The sequence below is a fragment of the Somniosus microcephalus genome, chromosome 7, assembly GCF_052327205.1.
Source record: "Somniosus microcephalus isolate GS21.2 chromosome 7, FLI_Smic_1.0, whole genome shotgun sequence".
Classification (NCBI taxonomy): Eukaryota; Metazoa; Chordata; class Chondrichthyes; order Squaliformes; family Somniosidae; genus Somniosus; species Somniosus microcephalus.
In genome coordinates, this window is record NC_140993.1 from 202020205 (window position 1) to 202042785 (window position 22581).

The 22581-nt window shown below is 44.4% G+C and overlaps 1 protein-coding gene across 6 annotated transcripts in view; it reads left to right on the forward strand.

Moving 5' to 3' along the window:
• LOC147115084 (activin receptor type-1-like) overlaps positions 1 to 22581 on the forward strand; it is a 268348-nt gene that overhangs the window by 191643 nt on the left and 54124 nt on the right. For 3 of the 6 annotated variants that reach the window (XM_085993344.1, XM_085993342.1, XM_085993346.1), the window contains 2 exons: positions 11188 to 11267; positions 15625 to 15882. In XM_085993344.1, the coding sequence (XP_085849470.1) occupies positions 11201 to 11267; positions 15625 to 15882 (325 nt within the window). In that variant the 5' untranslated portion in view covers positions 11188 to 11200. Of the gene's footprint in view, positions 1 to 482; positions 612 to 1708; positions 1920 to 11187; positions 11268 to 15624; positions 15883 to 22581 lie in introns of those variants that run through there. The other 3 variants (XM_085993343.1, XM_085993345.1, XM_085993347.1) reach the window with 3 other exon arrangements.

Below are 22581 nucleotides of genomic sequence, written 5' to 3' on the forward strand. Positions count from 1 at the left end.
TGCTTACATGTGTGGCAACTATATTTGTGTGGGCAAATGTTTTGAACCCTGTGAATCATCAAATCTAGTTCTGAAAGGTGTCGTTTTTAATGTCTGTTGTTCAGAGATATCTTGAAAAGAACTTAGAGCTACACACTTGGGCAACATTGCACCAAGACCATTCAGTCTGAAGATGGCCATGGTGGGGCTAGTCTGAGACTCCACATAACGTTTTGAGAGTTAGTGTAGGACAAGTGTCTTGTCTGTTTTGACATTCCAAGGAGGTTAGTCAAGTTTATATTAACTAAATATGCTGAGCCATGTGTGTACACTGTCTGATAGTGTATATTCTTCCACCTACTGAAAGATGAGATTGTTGTGGCAGTGATCGATTCCAGTAACCAGAGCATCGTGATGATGGTTCTCCGTTTGAGCCCCAGATTTAGTTACATTTACATATTGGTTTGTGGGTGGGGGGAGAAATGAGATTCACTTGTAAGAATATCTGCTGATACTGCACTTAAGGGCAGTATCTAGCATAAAACAGTACAAGTAACAGGTGCCATGGTGAAAAAGTTTATGCAGTGTTGAGATGAGCTGCAATGGTATGACTTAAGTCCCTATGTATGTTGGTAAGTAAGAAAATCTTGTTTGAATACAGTTATCTTATGATTGAAAAATTGTGTAGAAGTGAGCTTAATGCTCAGTGTCTTGGGTTGGAAGAAAAAAATGGTAGCAGTCATTGATCAGGACATATTAGTAAAATTATCGGGTGTTACTACTAGCTCTTATTTTTGTTTCCTTAAGCAGATCTCCGATGTATTCCTTTCAGGCATGTATTCATCAGGACATGGAATGTGTTTAGTTTTTGTATCTTAAGTAAACCGTTTTAAGTTAGAAACTTGAACTAGAAATCATCATCATCTTCTTAGGCAGCCCCTCGGAACCGAGGATGACTTGCTTCCACACTAAAAATGAGTTCTCAGGTGACTGATGAGTCCAATGTGGGACCTACAGTCTGTCACAGGTGGTGCAGATGGTGGTTGAAGGGGCGGGTGGGTGGGGTGCTTGGGTTGACGTGCACTCCTTCCGCTGTTTGCGCTTGGCTTCCACTTGCTCCCGGCGCCTTCCCAGATGCTTCTCCACTTTGTGTGGGCTTGGGCCAGGGATTCCCAGGTGTCGGTGGGGATGTTGCACTTTTTCAAGGAGGCTTTGAGGGTGTCTTTGAAGCGTTTCCTCTGCCCACCTGGGGCTCTCTTGCCGTGTCAGAGCTCCTAGTAGAGTGTTTGTTTTGGGAGTCTCATATCGGGCATGTGGACGATGTGGCCCGTCCATCGGAGCTGATCAAGTGTGGTCAAAGCTTCGATGCTGGGGATGTTGGCCTGAGCGAGAACACTGACGTTGGTGCACCTATCCTGCCAATGGATTTGCAGGATCTTGCGGAGGTAGCGTTGGTGGTACCTCGCCAGTGCTTTGAGGTGCCTGCTGTACATGGTCCATGTCTCTGGAGCATACAGGAGGGTGGGTATTGTAGTGTATGTAACGTTCCACCTTTAAGAGAACTATTTTAAGGGTTGCACTACTTTATCTTGGCTACTGTATACTGTAATACCGGTGGTGACCACCGGTATATAAGTGCTGTGTAAGGATTTATTGGGCAGATTCGCCCTGACCTTCGAATAGTAAAGTCCTGTTAAAGTTACTCTTGTAGTCTGTGTATTAATTCACCATATAACCCACAGACTTTACAGTGGCGACGAGTTCGATCTTACCCTGCGGCAGCGATACATCCGAAGCAGTTAACGAGCGTCGAGAGGAGGCACCCGCCCTCGTCATTCTGCTGAGAGAAGACTCGAGTCTACAGAGCAAGGAAGAAGGAAGAATTCAGACACGAAGCCTTCCATCAGCAACAGGCAGTGATCGTCCCTTCTGCCACGGTGGTGAGTGAGCCGATCAGCCACGAGAAGCAAGTCGGCCACGTTGACTGTGAGTAGGGGGAAAATTAAAAAAAAGAACGGAGGAAGGGCGGTGAACTCGACCACGGTATGGGGGGAAAGGAGCCAGACAGAAGTCGGGCCCAGAGGCGCTGAGACTGGGGCAGCGTGGGGCACGGAAGCCGCGGTGCAAGCGGGAACGCAGCCGGTGTGAGAGACCGGGCTACCAGCGGGAACGCAGCCGGTGTGAGAGACCGGGCTACAAGCGGGCTGGGAGACGCAACAGCGTCGTGAGACAGCTCGACCGGCGAAAGGCCGGGCAGCTACCGAGGCCGCGAGGCGCTGCGACCGGGATCGTAAGGCGCAGGAAGAAATAAAAATAAGAAACCGCGGAGAACTCAGCCGCAGCCGGGGGAGGAAAGGACCGGACTGCGAGAGGGCTGGGAGGCGTGATTGGAAGCCGCTGAGGGAGAGACAGAGCCCGAGCGAGTGAGAGAGACAGAGCCGAGCGAGGGAGACCGAGGAGATTCAGCCAGCGGCTGGAACTGTTCGCCGTCAACGGGTTGTCCCCAGCGCCGGTTGCCCTGCCGAGAAAAGGGAACAAAGAACGCACTGAAGCCGGCGCGCAGGCTGCGAACCCCGAAAGCCAGCGGTCGTCGCCCGAGGGAAAAGCTTACCCCTCCCGCCAGTAGGCGGAGAAGAAGACAGGAGCGGGAAACCGCCATTTTGAAAGTGGGCGGGGAAGAAGACAAGCGCGGGAAACCGCCATTTTTGGAAAAAAAAAGTTAAAGAAACATTTCGTTGTTGTTTCTCAGGAAGATTGTGAAGATGCCTAAGCGTGGCAACATCAACGAATTCGATTCTGATGTGGAAGATTGGACCACGTATGTAGAACGCATTGAGATATATTGTAAGGTCAATAAGATTAGCAAATCAGTCTTTCGCTAATATTGTTGCTGTCCTGAAGGATCATGTGAACCCCACACCGCTGATGTTAGCGGAACGAGCTAAATTTTACGGGAGAACGCAACTAAAGGAGGAAAGCAACGCGGAGTACCTGGTTGAACTGCGTAAGCTAGCAAAATACTGTCAGTTTGGGGTAAATCTGACAGAGGCACTGAGAGACAAGTTCGTGTGCGGGATGTCGAAGGAAGGAACACAAAAGCGACTGCTCGAAGAGAACGATCTTACACTTGATAAGGCTGTCCTTATTGCAGCATCGCACGAAGCCGCAGCGAGAGGCACGGCGGAAATGCAGCTGAAGACAGCGGTACTCAGTGTGGATCAAATGACTTCGGGTACAACGAAATGTTACCGTTGTGGGAAGACAACACACGACCAGAACCAATGCTGGTTTAAAAACCAGGAATGTAGAAAATGTGGCAAACTTGGTCACATAGCTAAAGTATGCCGGTCAGGAAAGAAGACCAGCAACAATAAGTCACCGCAGAAGAAGTACAGAAAGGTACATAAGGTGACTGTGAAGAGTCCAGATGAACTGAATTCGGATTCAGACCCCAACAGCAAGGCACTGGGTAGTCTGAGGATTCACAATGTGAGTAAAGAAGCTGACCGACAAACTATCTGGGTCACACTGCAGATTGCAAAAGTCCAAGTGAAGATGGAAGTGGACACTGGATCGACGTTGACAGTCATGAATAAACAAGATTACAAAAAGGTATTCAAACATATTCCCCTACGGGATACGGAGATAGTATTGCAGACATACACGGGGCATAAAGTATACCCCATCGGAAAGATAAAAGTCAAGGTGAGACACAAGGGCAAAGATCACCAAGGAATGGACTTATATGTACTACCCGAGGGAGGTCCACCACTTCTGGGACGGGAGTGGATCAGGAAAATAAAGATAGACTGGCACTCACTAAACACAATGACGGTAGATTTCGGAAAGAAAGATGTCAAACCTGAACGGTTGTCCAGAATATTGAACGAGGCTAAAGAGGTATTCCAGCAGGGACTGGGAACACTGAGAGGAATTAAGGCAAAAATCAAGATTGCAGAACATGCAAGCCCAAAATTTTTCAAAGCCAGATCGGTACCTTACGCGATACGACCTGCTGTGGAGGCAGAACTGGAAGAGCTTGAACGTGCAGGGGTACTGTCGAAGGTGGACTGGAGTGAGTGGGCCACGCCCATTGTTCCCGTTATGAAGTCTTCATCAAGTAACAAGCCAGGGGGACCGGGGAAGGTCCGCATCCGCGGAGACTTCAAGATCACAGTTAATCCGGTGCTTCACACGGTTCAATACCCGCTTCCGCGGATTGAGGATATCTTTGCTTCATTGTCTGGCGGGAAACACTTCACCAAGATAGACCTGGCACAAGCATATTTACAGATGGAGGTCGAGGAAGAGTCACGCCAGTATCTCACAATCAACACGCACAGAGGCTTGTATCGATATAATAGACTGGTTTTTGGAGTAGCTTCGGCTCCAGCAATTTGGCAGAGGGCCATGGAGCAGGTCTTACAGGGTATTCCAAGCACTCAGTGTTACTTGGACGATATCCTGATTACGGGAGAAGACGAGGAGGAACACCTCACAAATTTGAAACTGGTGCTCACCAGGTTGAAGGAATATGGCCTTCGAGTTAATCGCCAGAAATGTGAATTCTTCCAGAAACGGATCTCGTACTGCGGTCATGTAATTGACCAAGAGGGGCTGCACAAGTCACCTGACAAGATCGAAGCGGTCGTGAAGGCCCCCGCTCCGGAAAATGTATCACAGTTGAGGTCGTTTCTGGGGTTGATTAATTATTACCATAAGTTTCTGCCAAATCTATCCACGGTGCTGCATCCGCTGAATGCTCTGTTGCGGAAAGAAGTACCATGGAAGTGGAGCGAGGACTGTAAGAAGGCCTTTCGCAGAAGCAAGGCGTTGATTACCTCTGAGGAAGTGTTGGCTCACTTCAACCCAACGCTACCTCTTCGTCTAGCTTGTGATGCTTCCCCTTATGGTATTGGAGCTGTACTCTCACACAAGTTACCAAATGGCTCGGAAAGGCCAATCGCATTTGCGTCCCGATCATTGACCTCCGCTGAGCGAAATTATGCTCAGATAGATAGGGAGGCTCTCAGCCTTGTGTGGGGAGTAAAGAAATTCAATCATTACCTGCAGGGCAAGAAGTTTACATTGCTGACAGACCACCAGCCGTTGGTGTCCATATTCAACCCTAACAAGGCCGTTTCCACTATGACAGCACAAAGGCTACAGAGGTGGTCTGTTCTACTAGGGGCACACCAATATGACATCGAATACAAAAGGTCCAAACAGCATGGAAGTGCTGATGGGTTATCGCACCTACCGTTGCCAGTGGAAGAAGAGGCGACTACAGTGGACCCAGTGGAGATGTTCCACTCAACCATAATGGAATGTCTACCAGTTACAAATTCCATGATCGAAAAGGAAACAAGAAATGACCCGACTCTCTCACGAGTCTACGATTTAACGGTGGAGGGATGGCCAGTACATGGCGAACCAATGCTGCCAGCATTTTCGCACAGAAGAGAACAGCTGTCAGTGTGCCGAGGAACCTTGATGTGTGGATCCAGAGTGGTGATTCCACCCAAACTCCAGCAGAAAGTACTAAAGGAGCTTCACGAGGGGCATCTGGGTGGAGTGAAAATGAAGAACCTAGCCAGAGCGTTTGTGTGGTGGCCAGGTATTGATGGAGACATCGAAGAAATAACCAAGAGCTGTCTAGGATGCCAGAAGGTCCAAAACGCGCCACCACAAGCTCCTCTGCATCCATGGGAGTGGCCCTCATCTCCATGGCAAAGGGTACATATCGACTTTGCTGGTCCATTTATGGACTCAATGTTTTTAATCGTGGTGGATGCACACTCCAAGTGGCCGGAGGTAATAAAAATGTCCTCCACCACCACGGAAAAAACCATCACAGTATTAAGGACCATATTTGCCAGGAATGGGCTGCCGGAACAGATCTGTTCTGATAATGGACCGCAATTTGTGTCCGAAGAATTCAGGAAGTTCTTAAAGCAATGGGGTCAAGCACTATACGTCCGCCCCATACCATCCCGCCACCAATGGATTAGCTGAAAGGTTTGTCCAGACCTTCAAGAAGGCCATAAAGGCCATGGGTAATGAAGACATAAATGTACAACATAAGGTAGATAACTTCTTGTTGGCGTACAGGAATGCAACACATGCGGTCACAAACCAAACTCCCGCCATGATGTTTTTCAATAGAAGAATAAGATGCCGGCTGGATTTGATTAAGCCAAACGTCAGAAGGGACGTAGAGAACCGGCAATTTCAAGGCATGAATGAAAGGCCAACTAGATCCTTTCAGATAGGTCAACAAGTTTTGGCCCGGGACTACCTTACCGAGAAATGGCAGCCGGGAACTATTGGAAAAAGGCTAGGACCGTTGATGTATACCGTGGACATTGGTGAAAGCATAATAAGGCGCCATGTTGACCAGATCATAGAATCATCCACAAAGGCCCAACCTACTCCACAACTCTATACGTCTAATGTTGAAGCAGAGATACCCAGAGCATCTACCTCCGATCCGGTAATACTGGAATCCGATGAACCTGAAACGGTCCTTCAAGCCGAATCGACCTTGCCAGAAGAACCTACTACACCACCGAAAACGACTACACCACCGAGGCATTATCCGGACAGAGTCCGGAAGCCTCCAGAGAGACTGAATCTGTGAACTGTTTCACATAAAGTTGTATATATGTTAAGATGTTATATTAATGGGAATATGTATATATTGTTAACCTAAAAAGGGAGGATTGTAGTGTATGTAACGTTCCACCTTTAAGAGAACTATTTTAAGGGTTGCACTACTTTATCTTGGCTACTGTATACTGTAATACCGGTGGTGACCACACCGGTATATAAGTGCTGTGTAAGGATTTATTGGGCAGATTCGCCCTGACCTTCGAATAGTAAAGTCCTGTTAAAGTTACTCTTGTAGTCTGTGTATTAATTCACCATATAACCCACAGACTTTACAGGTATCTCTACTGCTCTGTAGACCATGAGCTTGTTGCTGGGTTTGAGGTCCTGGTCTTCAAACACATTCTTCCTCAGGCGAACTAGAAATATACAGCTACTAAAAGTCATAAACTTTTAATTAGTTACATGCTGTCTATCATACATTGTTAGCATATGGGGAGTCTCAATTGCTCTTGTTGAATAGTAGATGAGTATTTTACTACTGATTAAGCTACATTGCACCTTTCTGTTGTTTTGGAACTTCAGCTACCATAGCATTCAAATGTCGACATCGCTAGAATCATACAGCATGGAAGGAGGCCATTCAGCCCATCATGCTTGTACCTTCGAAAGAGTTATCCAGTTAGTTCCACTACCCTGCTCTTTCCCCATTTTTTCCTTTTCAAGTGTATATCCAATAGGTTAATTCATAGAAACATCTGAATATTTCAGTCAATGTAACCTCAGAACACGTGCAGAATCTATAGACAAGAATAATCATTCATTGACAGATAATTCTGCATATCACAGCATTACATAAGAACATAACATAAGAAGTAGGCGCAGGAGTAGGCCATACGGCCCCTCGGGCCTGCTCCGCCATTCAATAGGATCATGGCTGATCCGAATCTAGACTCACGTCCACTTCCCTGCCCTCTCCCCGTAACCCCTAATTCCCTTATCTGCTAGGAAACTGTCTATCTCCATTTTAAATTTATTTAATGTTGCAGCTTCCACAGCTCTCTGGGGTAGCAAATTCCATAGATTTACCACCCTCTGAGTGAAGAAGTTTCTCCTCATCTCAGTTTTGAAACGGCAGCCCCTTATTCTAAGATTATGCCCCCTAGTTCTAGTCTCACCCATCAGTGGAAACATCCTCACCGCATCCACCCGATCAAGCCCCCTCACAATCTATGTTTCAATAAGATCACCTCGCATTCTTCTGAACTCCAATGAGTAGAGTCCCAACCTACTCAACCTTTCCTCATACGTCAACCCCCTCATCTCCGGAATCAACCGAGTGAACCTTCTCTGAACCGCCTCGAGAGCAAGTATATCTTTTATTAAATATGGAAACCAAAACTGCACGCAGTATTCCAGGTGTGGCCTCACCAATACCCTGTATAACTGCAGCAAGACTTCCCTGTTTTTATACTCCATCCCCCTTGCAATAAAAGCCAAGATTCCATTGGCCTTCCTGATCACCTGCATACTAACTTTTTGTGTTTCATGCCCCAGGACCCCCAGATCCCTTTGTACTGTAGCACTTTGCAGTTTCTGTCCATTTAGATAATAACTTGCTCTTTGATTTTTTCTGCCAAAGTGCATAACCTCACACTTTCCAATATTATATTCCATCTGCCAAATCTCTGCCCACTCACTTAGCCTGTCTATGTCCTTTTGCAGGTTTTTTATGTCCTCCTCACTCACTGCTTTCCCTCCCATCTTTGTATCGTCGGCAAACTTGGATACGTTGCACTCGGTCCCTTCCTCCAAATCGTTAATATAGATTGTAAAGAGTTGGGGTCCCAGCACTGACCCCTGCGGAACACCACTAGTTACTGATTGCCAGCCCGAGAATGAACCATTTATCCCAACTCTTTGTTTTCTGTTAGATAGCCAATCTTCCACCCATGCCAGTATATTACCCCCAATCCCGTGATTTTTTATCTTGATCAGTAATCTTTTGTGTGGAACCTTGTCAAATGCCTTTTGGAAGTCCAAATACACCACATCCACTGGTTCCCCTTTATCCACCCTGTATGTTACGTCCTCAAAGAATTCGAGCCAATTTGTCAAACATGACTTCCCCTTCATAAAACCATGCTGACTCTGTCCTATTAAATTATGTTTATCCAAATGCTCTGTTACTGTTTCCTTAATAATGGACTCCAACATTTTGCCAACCACAGATGTTAGGCTAACTGGTCTATAGTTTCCAGCTTTTTGTCTACTTCCCTTCTTAAATAAGGGTGTTACATTAGCAGTTTTCCAATCTGCCGGGACCTTTCCTGAGTCCAGGGAGTTTTGGAAAATAATCACCAATGCATCCACAATCCCTACCGCCACTTCTCTCAAGACCCTAGGATGTAGGCCATCAGGTCCGGGGGATTTATCCGCCTTAAGTCCCATTATTTTACCGAGTACCATCTCCTTAGTGATTTTAATCATGTTTAGCTCCCCCCCGCCCCCCCATTGCCCCCTGTTTGTCCAGTGTTGGGATATTTTTAGTGTCCTCTACTGTAAAGACTGATACAAAATATTTCTTCAGCGTCTTTGCCATCTCCATGTTCCCCACCACTAGTTTCCCAGTCTCATCCTCTAAGGGACCAACGTTCACTTTAGCCACCCTTTTTCTTTTTATATAGCTGTAGAAACTCTTGCTATCTGTTTTTATATTTTTTGCTAGTTTACTTTCATAATCTATCTTCCCTTAATTAATCTTTTAGTTATTGTTTGCTGGCTTTTAAATGCTTCCCAATCTTCTATCCTCCCACTAGATTTGGCTACTTTATATGCCCTTGTTTTCAGTCGGATACTATCCTTTATTACTTTACTAAGCCACGGATGGCTGTCTTTTCTTTTACTCCCCTTTTTCCTCAGTGGAATATATTTATCTTGAAAGATGTGAAATATCTCCTTGAATGTAGACCCCTGCTCTTGTACCGTCTTACACTAATCTGTTTTCCCAGTCCACTTTAGTCAATTCTACTCTCATACCTTCATAGTCTCCTTTACTTAAGCTCAGTACGCTGGTTTGAGATCCAACTCTCTCACCCTCAAACTGAATTTGGAATTCAACCATATTATGGTCACTCATTCCAAGGGGATCCTTTACTAGGACATTTTTTATTAATCCTGTCTCAGCTGGGCAGCACGGTGGCATAGTGGTTAGCACTGTTGCCTCACAGCGCCAGGGACCCGGGTTCGAATCCGGCCTCGGGCGACTGTGTGGAGTTTGCACATTCTCCCCGTGTTTGCGTGGGTTTTCTCCGGGTGCTCCGGTTTCCTCCCACAGTCCAAAGATGTGCGGGTTAGGTTGATTGGCTATGATAAATTGACCCTTAGTGTTAGGGGGATTAAATACGTGGGGTTACGGGGATAGGGTGGGATATGTGTTGGTGTAGGGGTTACGGGGATCAGGTGGGATATGTGTCGGTGCAGGCTCGATGGGCCGAAATGGCCTCTATCTGCACTGTGGGGTTTCTGTGATTCTGTGATTACACAGGACCAGATCTAAGATTGCCTGCCCCCTGGTTAGTTCAGTTACATACTGCTCAAGGAACCCATCCCTAATACACTCTATGAACTCTTCCTCAAGGCTGCCATGCCCAATTTGATTAGTCCAGTCAATATGAAAGTTAAAATCCCCCATGATTATAGCTGTGATGCGCTATCAATTACTCATAAAAGACGGAGAGTTAGGAGAGTAACTAAAAGGCTTTTATTAGCAAAGAACAGAGCATGCCTCTCATGGTTGACTGGGTTCCAAGAAGGCAGGGGGCTGCAGAGCAGTCACCTTTATACCTGGGCCTGTGGGTGGAGCCAGCGGCGGAGCCAGCAGAGGCATGCTGAGGCATGCATAGATACAACAGTGTGCAACAACAACAACAACGGTGAACAACAATAACAGTGGTTTACCACAAGCTGTTCCCTTATTACAAGCCCCAACTATTTCCTGATTTATACTCCGACCAACAGAGTTGCAACTGTTAGGAGGCCTATAGACTACGCCCACTAGTGACTTTTTCCCCTTATTATTCCTTATCTCCACCCAAACTGTTTCACTATCCTGATCCTTTGACCCAATATCATTTCTAACTATTGCAGTGATTCCATCCTTGATTAACATAGCAACCCCACCTCCCTTTCCTTCCTGTCTGTCCTTCCTAATTGTCAAATACCCTTGTATGTTTAGTTCCCAGTCATGATCATCCTGCAGCCATGTTTGGCTTGCGCCAGGAAGTGTTTCAACATATCTGTTATCCTATACAGTGAGCTCTGTACCTCCAATGGAGGGGAGTGCTGAGCAGAGACCCATGTTGGAAATTGGGTGAACTGCACAGAGCAACTCTGATGCATCCCTGTGCAATCAGTTGAGTGCCATTAGCAAAAGCAAAGAAACACAGCACCAGGGCGACATAGTGGCTGGCAAATGGGGTGTGACTCCAGGGAGCCCAAGGAGAATGGAGAGAATAAAATATAATGTACAATAAGATGGGGACATGGGAAGAATTGGAGACCCCAGATCTGAAACAAAGTCTGTCCTTTTTTTTGCAGTAACATTTTCCTGATGGCCCAATGCAGCATCCTTGTACTCCTGTTTTTGGTCCCAAGGATCTTTCGATGTGGAGCTGAAGGTATGTTGTACACTTCTGAAAAGCAGCTAAATATTTATTGAACCTTTGCTCCCGAGTTTGTCATGCATTTATGAATGGGTCAAGTAGTTTTTCTCGTACTTAATTGCTATTTAAAAAATTGGGCAATTCGCCTGCATGCATACTGCGTATATTAGTCACACTGGTTGTACACTATTTTGTTATATTAAAAACACCTTTCAGTTATAAGAGCTCTGGGGAAAGTTTGGTTATAGCAGATTTCTGATCAAATGTAAACAGGATTTTCCTGTGATGCAAATGAGTTGACCAAGTCCAATGGTTTGTTTAGCTTTTTAGCACAAATTGCTTTGTGTTTGCGTAGATCAAACTCACATTGTTTACCATGGTTGGATCTTCCTGCGCAATATATGATTAAAATCCTGCACGGTGAAGGCCCCTGTGTACTTGGTGAATTTACACTCAAACAAGTAAACTATAAAAACGGAAGTATTTTAACGGTGTGGCTGTATGTATACTAGAAAATATACAGAATCACAGAACAGGGAAAACTGTTTACAGGGAGCCTTTTATAACTGTCTGTTGCACCCTCTCTCCTGCTGGGTTTCTGCCCCCTTTAAAAAAAAATTTGCAGTCTTTTGTTTTTTACGTCCCTTGGTGAAGTGCTCATTGTAGATGGTGGGAGCAGGCAACACACACAAGACTGCCCAGCTGCGGACAAGGTGTGGTGCTGAACCCTTACTGTACCACCTCAATTGTCTCTGATTAACCAGTTGCATGTTCTTTAAATGTAATGAACCTGAGAGATCAACTATGCTGAAATTAGTTCTCCATATAAGGTCAGTGTGCTTAACCTCTTCACACTACCCAGTCTCCCTTGGACAGCTGTGCGTGGAGTACCTTGCCACTCCACACGTCTCTAGTACTGTGCTCACAGTCCCCTGACCTTGGTGAAGATTCTGCCCCTGCACAACATTGACAGCATCGGTTGCAGTGGACTTGTTGGTTTGCACCCTTGCTACCAGTTCAATTCACCTCCTCGGCCACTGTCTCAGGCTCAACCAGACTGTCTGCAGTCCTGGCCTGTTCGACCCTGTGTTCAGTTTTTGGACCCCCATCTGCCTCGGCCTCTTACTGTTGAAACCTTTATACATTCCCTTGTTACCTCCACACTTGAATACCCCAATGCTCTATTTACCCTCCTCCAGCTTCCATAAGCTGCAACTTGTCCAAAATTCATCAAGCCCTGTTCTATCACTCCTGTCCTCATTGAGCTACACTAGCTCCCCACTCCCTCAGTGCATCCAATTTAAAATCCTTGCCTTTAAATCCCTCCATGGCTTCACCACATCCTACTTCTGCAATCACCTCCAGCTCTATATCTCTCCTCCCACCCCCCACCCCCACCCCACCCCCAAACACTCTGTTCCTCTAACTCTGGCCTTTTATGCATTCTCCCTCTTCCACCTCACCATTGATAGTCAACTGCCTGGGACCTACTCCCTGAAATTGCTTCCCTAAACCTTTCTGCTTTTTCATCTCATTCTCCTTTTAAAAAATCTTCTCAAACCCATCTCTTTGGCCAAGCTTTTAGTCACTCCACCTCATTCCTCCCTTCCTGGCTCACTTCCATTTTCCATACCGATAGCTGTGAAGGGCCTTGGTTTTTTTTTTACATTAAAGTATGTAGCTGTTGTTTGTACCATCATCAAGATTACACCTTGCATTACACAAATCTGCCTGCAATTTGTGAACTGTGATTGCACATAAGTACAGCATTAGATTCTCTACACTCAGGGCCACTGCGCACCCAGCAGTCTCATGTCTTTTGGTGGTACTCTGTCTTCCCGATAATGATCTGGAACCCTATTTAAAATAGCAATTATTTGCTTTGTGTCACACCTTACTGCATTTATATAACAGCTATTTAATTGCCCCTGCTCGCCCACCCCCCTTTGTGATCTGTTTGGCTGTACAGACACATGCTCACAGGTGTGGTCTATTCTGGTTTGATGGGTTGACTACCTGCCACTCCGTGTGGGGAAATCTGCCTTCCCACTCGCTTATTGGCTCCATAGTGCTCAAGATGTTGCAAATTGATCTCACACAGCTATCTGATACACAGTATGCTCCTGGTCTAGCATTATTTGCTATTATCTAAAAACACTTCCAGAAAGTGATCTCTTAACATTGGTTGACGTATTTCTTTAATAGTCTGTTAAAATTGCCCCCTGTAATCACAATGTCAATAGATCATCCAATTCTGCTGTCAGTTCTCTAACCATGGTCCTGAGCCTTCCGTATCCATTTAAATTTCTGCCTATACACTTTTGGAGTCAAGTCACGTCGGGTGATTTTCTAATGGTTCAAAAGCTCTTAAGAATCCACCTAGAATTACAGAATGTTACAGCGCAGGAGCATTCCATTTGGATCATTTGCCCCTGTGACCAACTCTCTGAAAGAGCTATTCACTTCGACCCATTTCCCCACCCTTTCCTTATACCTTTTAAAGTTTATTTTTTGAATATTTCATTATATCCTTTTTAAAAGTTGCTGTAGATTTTATATTTGACCATTGTTTCTAATCGGGCAGTCCATGCCCTGACAACCCTCATACTCCCCCTCTAGATTGCCTGCTTTATGAAATCCTGAATTTGTATGCTTCTCACCTATGTACAGCTGTTCCACGGAAAGAGGGGGGGAAACTGCAACAAAAAGGAAATGGGAATCGAGAGAAAAAAATTGAACAAAGCAGACAGACTGAGAAGCAAAACTGAGGCGTAGTGTAAATTGTATATTTTTAATCACGTGCTAGTAAATTGCTAATGGCCTTGCACACTGTCAGTTGATGAATAGAATAATATATATACATACACAAGGTGGCAGCAGAGTTGGGAGAGAGACTTCAAAAATCCACAGAGCTACCTAGTGAAGTAAGGTGTGTGGATGGAAATCCATGCCCTATGAGATAAAAATATTTTCTTTGCACTTTTTCAGTATTTTCTGTTGATTTTCCTGTCCATTTCTCTGTATGCATAAACTTTGGATTAAAATGGTTTATTTACATGTGATTTAGCATGTACTTGCATGTGTATTAGTATTCAGGGCAGATTGCTAACAATAAATGGAGGAAAATGTAGCTGATTAGATGGAAGGATATGAGGCATCCAGACTATTCGTGATAAATAAAAAGAAAACACTGCAAATGCTGGAAATGTACAGCAGATCCATCAACATCCGTACAGGGACAAAGTAGGCTATGATGTTTTAGGTGTATAGCCTTCTTCAGAACTGAGGGAAGAAACTATTTGTGATGTTTATTCTTGTGCGTGTTTATTTGTTCTTTGTGTGTGACACTGGCAAGACAATGTTGGCCATTCCTAGTTGCCCTAAGGGCATAAAGAGTTAACCACACAGTGTGGAACTGGAGTCATGTGTCGGCCAGACCAAGTAGGGGTGGCAGGTTCCCTTCTCGGAATGGCTTTGGTGAACCAATTTTACAACAATTTTGCAGCGTTCATGGTCAACTTTTGGTGCTATCCTGCAATTTGCTAAATTTATTGAATTCAGTTTCACAACTTGCCATGGTGGGATTTGAACTCTCAACCATTGGGTTGCTGGTCAAATATCTTAGCCACGAGGCTGCTGTGCCCAGTGGTGAATGGTCAGTTTCTTATTTGACTTAAGTGCCTGTAATTGAATGTTACATCCATTCCAGCGTGGCCCTGATTTCCATTGGTACTTATGAACTGAAAAGGAAAATTTATTGTGGAAAAACTAAACGGAAATATGAATGTTATGTTTATGTTAATATACTACAAGCCAAATGTATGTTGAATGTTTAAATGTCTTAATCCAAATGTACACTCTCGGGAGCCGCAAGCCTACATTTCGTTGTACTGCACTTGTGCACTAACAATGACAATAAAAGTTGATTTGATTTGAATAGAGTGTTGGCATGACTTATTGAGAGGACATGAAAATACTCCACCTAAATAAAAACGAATGAAGGACTTTGCTGAAGAATTTAATGCTGGTCTGGAATTGTGCCCCTGTCAAATATGCTGGTTGTGGATCATGTTGAGGTTTCACCCCACCAGTGTGGGATGTCCTAGGACAGCTGCATTAATCTTTCATTTGAATAAGGATGTTTAGCTAGATCTGCATGGGCAGGGAGTGGTGTATTCATTCATCTTTACAGTCCTTTTCCAAGTAGGTAAGATTGACCAGTTTTAGTGAATGAAGTATGTTTTTGCCTTTTTTATTTTTAAGTTTACTTACACATAAAAAGGTTTGAAATGCTGAATTTAATGAAGTGTCTTGAAAAATTGCCTGTGATCATTCTAATTGTGCAAATCTTGACCATTTTTTTTGTGTGTAGATAAAGGCAGCCCAAGTAGTTATCTGTGCGTCTGTGAGGGCAATTCATGTGGGAGGAAGGATATATGCCACGGTCAACAGTGTTTTGCTTCAGTGATACAAAATGGAAAAGATCCTGTGTTCCAGAAAGGTTGCTTCAGAGTCCTTGAGCAGGGTGAAATGACCTGCAAGACCCCACCCTCAGAAAGTCATGTAGTGCAGTGCTGTTATGGAAACCTGTGTAACAGGAATATTACAGCAATGCCACTTCTTTCTCAAGGTAAGAATTAGGATGTCTCGGTTCCTTTATAAGAAACATGGGGGGGGGGAATGTATATGTCGCGGTTTGCCTGAGAGCATCAACTTATTCCAAAAAGTGGAGTGGTGGCACCCATTTATAATGTTTTTCTTATACAAAACTTATTTTAATCTCTACAGTGCTGCCATTACTTTTCTGCTGCAGCTTTTGGCTGCTGAAATGGGACTTCAAGGAATATCAGATATTTTGCATAATGAACTACAATACAAATCATCCCTTCTGTATTCTTTTGCAATTACCCAATATCCGATGCGTTTAAAAGCATACATCAACCTGCAATGATGGAGGATTGTGTAACAGTTTAAAACACCCTGAATTGCTACCAGAAGAAATTAGTACAATCCGCAATACTAGTGTCCAAGATCATTGAAGTAACAAGTATTTTGAAAGATTAAATGGCTGGTTTTACAGCCATTTTTATACTGAGGTTTTTCCCTTTACGTAACCAACATAGCATTAAATATTGAAACAGCAAGAGTATATGAGTGTGGAATCACTTGCAGCCAATTCATTTGAACTTTTAAAACTCTTGGAACATTGCAAAGGTGGTAGCTGAATGTCATTTCTGACACCTCTTTGGTGACAACCAGTGGGGTAGTTTATTTACTGTTTTGTTTTAAAGATAAGATACTCCGTGCGTATCTAGTGTGGACAGAGCAGGCAGGGAATTGCCCTGACTTCCATTGACAATTTGTTATTTACTATTCCTCAGATGCATCGTCTATTAAGCACAATGCATTTCCCTTAGTCTGTATCTGATGATACATTTTCTGAATGTATGTTATTTGCCCTTTTTTGAGTGGTTGGTTCATTTTTCTACAAGATCTGATGAACACCACCACCTTAAAGTGAAAGATGCAGTTAAGCGTGTACAACTTTTCAGGTTAACAAAAATGAGTATATCAAATAAATAGTGGGTCTTTATCTTTTCACTGCCTGCATTACTGATGTTAATTAAAATCTATGCAGGTTTTAAAATCATTTTGACTGCCTCTGATTTGAACTGCAAAATTGCAGAAGAGCCTTCGTAATGAAGAATATATGAATTTTATTGTTCAGTGCATAAATTCTTCTTGATTAATTCAATCTGCACAAGGAGATTATTAGACATCATTTAATTGTCAGAAAACTCACGACTGCTACAATATATTACTGGGAGGGCCAGGATGCTTCATAGAAATTTACGGCACTGAAGAAGGCCATTCAGCCCATTGTGTCTATGCCGGCCGAAAAAGAGCTATCCAGCCTAATCCCACTTTCCAGCTTTTATAGAGTCATAGAGTTCTACAGCACAGAAAGAGGCCCATCGTGTCCGCGCCGGCCATCAAGCCCTGTCTATTCTAATCCCATTTTCCAGCACTTGATCCGTAGCCTTGTATGCTATGGCATTTCAAGTGCTCATCTAAATGCTTCTTGAATGTTGTGAGGGTTCCTGCCTCCACCACCCTTTCAGGCAGTGAGTTCCAGATTCCAACCACCCTCTGGGTGAAAAAGTTTTTCCTCAAATCCCCTCTAAACCTCCTGCCCTTACCTTGAAACTATGCCCCCTGGTTATTGACCCCTCTACTAAAGGGGAAAAGTTCCTTTCTATCTACCCTATCTATGTCCCTCATAATTCTGTACACCTCAATCAGGTCCCCCCTCAGCCTTCTCTGCTCTAAGGAAAACAACCCCAGCCTGTCCAGTCTCTCTTCATAGCTGAAGCGCTCCAACCCAGGTAACATCCTGGTGAATCTCCTCTGCACCCTCTCCAATGCAATCACATCCTTCCTATAGTGTGGCGACCAGAACTGCACATAGTATTCCAGCTGTGGCCTAACTAGCGTTTTGTACAGCTCCATCATAACCTCCCTGTTCTTATATTCTATGCCTCGGCTAATGAAGGCAAGTATCCCATATGCCTTTTTAACCACCTTATCTACCTGTCCTGCTGCCTTCAGGGATCTATGTACATGCACACTGTAGCCCTATAGATTACAACACTTGATGTGCATATCCAAGTACTTTTTAAATGTGATGAGCGTTTCTGCCTCTACCACCCTTTCAGGCAGTGCGTTCTAGACTCCCACCACCTTCTGGGTGAAAAACGTTCTCCTCAACTCCCGTCTAATCCATCTACCAATTACTTCTAATATATGCCCCTGGTTATTGACCTCTCTGCTAAGGGAAATAGGTGCTTTCTATCCACTCTATCTAGGCCGCTCCTAATTTAAAACACCTCAATTAAGTCTCCCCTCAGCCTCCTCTGTTCCAAAGAAAACAACCCCAGCCTATCCAATCTTTCCTCATAGCTAGAATACTTCAGTCCTGGCAACATCCTCGGAAATCTCCTCTGTTTCTAGTGCAATCACATCTTTCCTGTAATGTGGTGACCAGACCTTTACGCAGTACTCTAGTTGTGGCCTAACTAGTGTTTTATACAGTTCAAGCATAACCTCCCTGCTTTTATATTCTGTGCCTCTGCTAATAAAGGAAAGTATCCCGTATGCCTTCTTAACCATCTTATGTACCTGTCCTGCTACCTTCCAGGATCTGTGGACATGCACTCCAAGGTGCACTTCTACACTTCTCAGTATCCTACCATTTATTGTGTATTCCCTTGCCTTGTTAGCTCGCCCCAAATGCATTACCTCACAATTCTCCGGATTGAATTCAATTTGACACTTTTTTCTGCTCACCTGACCAGTCCATTGATATCTTCCTGCAGTCTACAGCTTTCTTCCTCACTATCAACCACACGGCCAATTTTTGTATCTTTTTAAAAATTATTATTCATTCATGGGATGTGGGCGTCGCTGGCAAGGCCAGCATTTATTGCCCGTCCCTAGTTGCCCATAAGAAGCCCTTGATCATCTGCAGACTTCTTAATCATGCCCCCTACATTGAAGTCTTAAGTCATTAATATATACTGTACCACAAAAAGCAAGGGTCCTAGTACTGAGCCCTGCGGAACCCCACTGGAAACAGCCTTCCAGTCACAAACACCTGTCGGCCAATACCCTTGCTTCCTGCCACTGAGCCAATTTTGGATCCAACTTGCCATTTTCCCTTGGATCCCACGGGCTTTTACTTTTCTGACTAGTCTGCCATATAGGACGTTGTAAAAAGCCTTGCTAAAATCCATCTCGACTACATCAAATGCGTTGCCCTCATTGACCCTCCTTGTTGCCTCAAAAAATTCAATCAAGTTAGTCAAACACGACCTTCCCTTAACAAATCCATGCTGACTGTCCTTGATTAATCCATGCCTTTCTAAATAACAATTAATACTGTCCCTCAGAATTTTCTCCAATAATTTGCCCACCACCGAGGTTAGGCTGTAATTACTCGGTCTATCCCTTTCTTCCTTTTTAAACAATGGTACAATGTTAGGAGTCTTCCAGTCTTCTGGCACCACACCTGTATCCAGAGAGGATTGGAAAATGATGGTCAGAGCCTCAGCTATTTCCTCTTTTGCTTCTCTTAACAGCCTGGGATACATTTCAACTGGGCCTGGCGATTTATCTACTTTCAAAGATGCTAAGCCCTTAATATCTCCTCTCCCACTGTTTATTTCATCTGATATTTCACACTCCTCCTCCTTAACTACAATGTCTGCATCGTCCCTCTCTTGTGAAGACAGACGCAAAGTATTCATTAAGAACCATGCCCACTTCTTCCGCCTCCATGCACAGGTCTCTAATAGGCCCTACTCTTTCCTTGGTTATCCTCTTACTTATGCATCTTTGGGCTTTCATTGATTTTATTTGCCAATATTTTTTTTGTGCCCTGTCTTTGCTTTCCTAATTTCCTTTTTTAATTTCACCCCTGCACTTTCTAAACTCCTCTAGGCTTTCAGCAGTATTTAGCTTTCGGTACCTGACATAAGCTTCCCTTTTCTGCCTTACCCTACCCTGTATACCCCTTGACATCCAGGGGATCTAGATTTGGGGGTCCCACCCTTTTTCTTTGTGGGAACATATTTGCTCTGAACCCTCACGATATCTCCTCCTTGAATGGCCACCACTGCTTTGACACAGATTTACCTTAAAGTATCTGTTTCCAGTCCACTTTTGCTAAATCACATCTCTGCTTAGTAAAATTGCTCTTTTCCCAATCGAGAACTCCTGGTCTATCTTTGTCCTTTTCCATAACTACGCTAAATCTAACTGAATTATGTTCACTGCCACCCCCAAAAATGCTCTCCCACTGATGCCCTTTCCACCTGCCCAGCTTCATTCCCTAATACTAAGTCCAGAACCACCCTCTCTCTTGTTGGACTTGCTAAAAAAAGTTCTCCTGAATGCATTTTAAGAATTCTGCACCCTCTGTACCTTTTGCACTGATTCTATCCCAGTTAATATTAAGGTAGTTGAAATTCCCTACTATTACTGCCCTATTGTTTTTGCACTTCTCAGAAATTTGCCTACATGTTTGCTCTTCTATCTCCCTCTGACTATTTGGGAGTCTATAGTACACTCCCAGCTGTGTGATTGTCCCTTTTTTGTTCTTCAGTTCAACTCATATGGCCTCATTTGATGATCCTTCTAACATCCTTCTGCAATAATTGTGGGCGATTTTAATCTACATATAGATTGGACAAATCAAATTGGCAAAGGTAACCTTGAGGACGAGTTCATAAAGTGTATTCGGGACAGTTTCTTGGAACAATACATTGTGGAACCAACCAGGGAGCAGGCTATTTTAGATCTGGTAATGAGACGGGATTAATTAATCATCTCCTAGTGAAGGATCCTCTAGGGAAGAGTGATCAAAACATGATAGAATTTCACATTCAGTTTGAGGGTGAGAAACTTGGGTCTGAAACTAGTGTCTTACACTTAAAGACAATTACAAGGGTATGAAGACAGAGTTGGCTAAAGTGGACTGGGAAAATAGATTAAAAGGTAAGATGGTAGATAAGCAGTGGCAGACTTCATAACTCTCAACAAAAATATATTCCAGTGAGAAAGAAAGACTCTACGAGAAGGATGAACCATCCGTGGCTTACTAAGGAAGTTAAGGAGGGTATCAAATTGAAAGAAAAGGCATACAATGTTGCGAAGATTCGTGGTAGGCCAGAAGATTGGGAAATTTTTAGAAACTTGCAAAGGATGACTAAAAAAAAAGGGAGAAAATGGATTGAGAGTAAACTAGCAAGAAATATAAAAACAGACAGTAAGAGCTTCTACAAGTATATAAGAAGGAAGAGAGTAGCTAAAGTAAACATTGGTCCCTTAGAGGATGAGACTGGGGAAATTAATGATGGGAAATGGAATGGACTTTGAACAAATATTTTGTATCTCTTCACAGTAGAAGACACTAAAAGCATCCCAATAATAGTGGAAAATCAAGGGGCAAAAGGGAGGGAGGAAACTAAAACAATCACTATCACCAGAGTAAAAAGTACTAGGCAAACTAATAGGACTAAAGGCCGACAAGTCCCCTGGACCTGATGGCCTGCATCCTAGGGTCTTAAAAGAAGTGGCTGCAGAGATCATGGATGCATTGGTTGTCAACTTCCAAAATTCCCTGGACTCTGGAAAGGTCCCAGCGGATTGGAAAACCGCAGATGTAATGCCCATATTCAAGAAAGGAGGGAGACAGAAAGCAGGAAACTATAGGCCAGTTAGCCTAACATCTGTAATTGAGAAAACACTGGAATCCATTATTATGGAAGTAGTAGAAGGACATTTAGAAAATCATAATACAATCGAGCAGAGTCAGCATGGTTTTATAAAAGGGAAATCGTGTTTGACAAATTTATTAGAGTTCTTTGAGGATGTAATAAGCAGGGTGGATAAAGGAGAGCCAGTAGATGTAGCGTACTTGGATTTCCAAAAGGCATTCGATAAGGTGTCACATAAAAGGTTACTGCACAAGATAAGAGCTCATGGTGTTGGGGGTAATATATTAGCATGGATGGATAGAGGATTGGCTAACTAACAGAAAACAGAGTGTCGGGATAAATAGGTCATTTTCAGGTAGGTAAACAGTAACTAGTGGGGTGCCACAGGGATCAGTGCTGGGGCCTCAACTATTTACAATCTATATTAATGACTTGGATGAAGGGACCGAGTGTACTGTAGTCAAATTTGCTGACGATACAAAGATAGGTGTGAAAGCAAGTTGTGAGCAGGACACAAAGGCCTAGAAATTGAGTTTTGGCTTAGCCAGGGCTTTAGCGCCGGAAGTTAGTGCCGGCGCTAAGTCCCCCTGCGCGCGCCAAAAATTCAGCAGGGCCGCGCCCAAACGGCTGCCGGCGCTACTGAAGGGTCTTTGCGGCGGTAAATCGGCGCTAACTGCCGTTTCGCGCCGCAATTCCGGCGCTGCGGCACCCGATGCGGTGCGGCAGGCTCGGGAAGTGCAGGCCTCCTCCTTCCCTTAAGGAGGAGCTGCCTGCACCCGGCCGCGGCCCGCGAAAATCTTTTTAAAAATGAGCCCGGCACCTCGGACAAGTGCCGGGCTTGCTTCTGTTCCGGGGGGGGGGGGGGGGGGAAGTCCGGGGAGGGAGCTGCGGCCAGGCGGCCGGCGGGAAAGCGGCCGGCCGCCGCGGGGCCTTTAATGCGCCGGCGCAAAGACTTGTAAGACTCTGTTGCCAGAGTCTTAGTTGCGGCTGCCACGGGCGAGGCGGCCGCAACTGAATTTCGGCGCTGGGGCCCGTCGGCATGGCAACCGGGA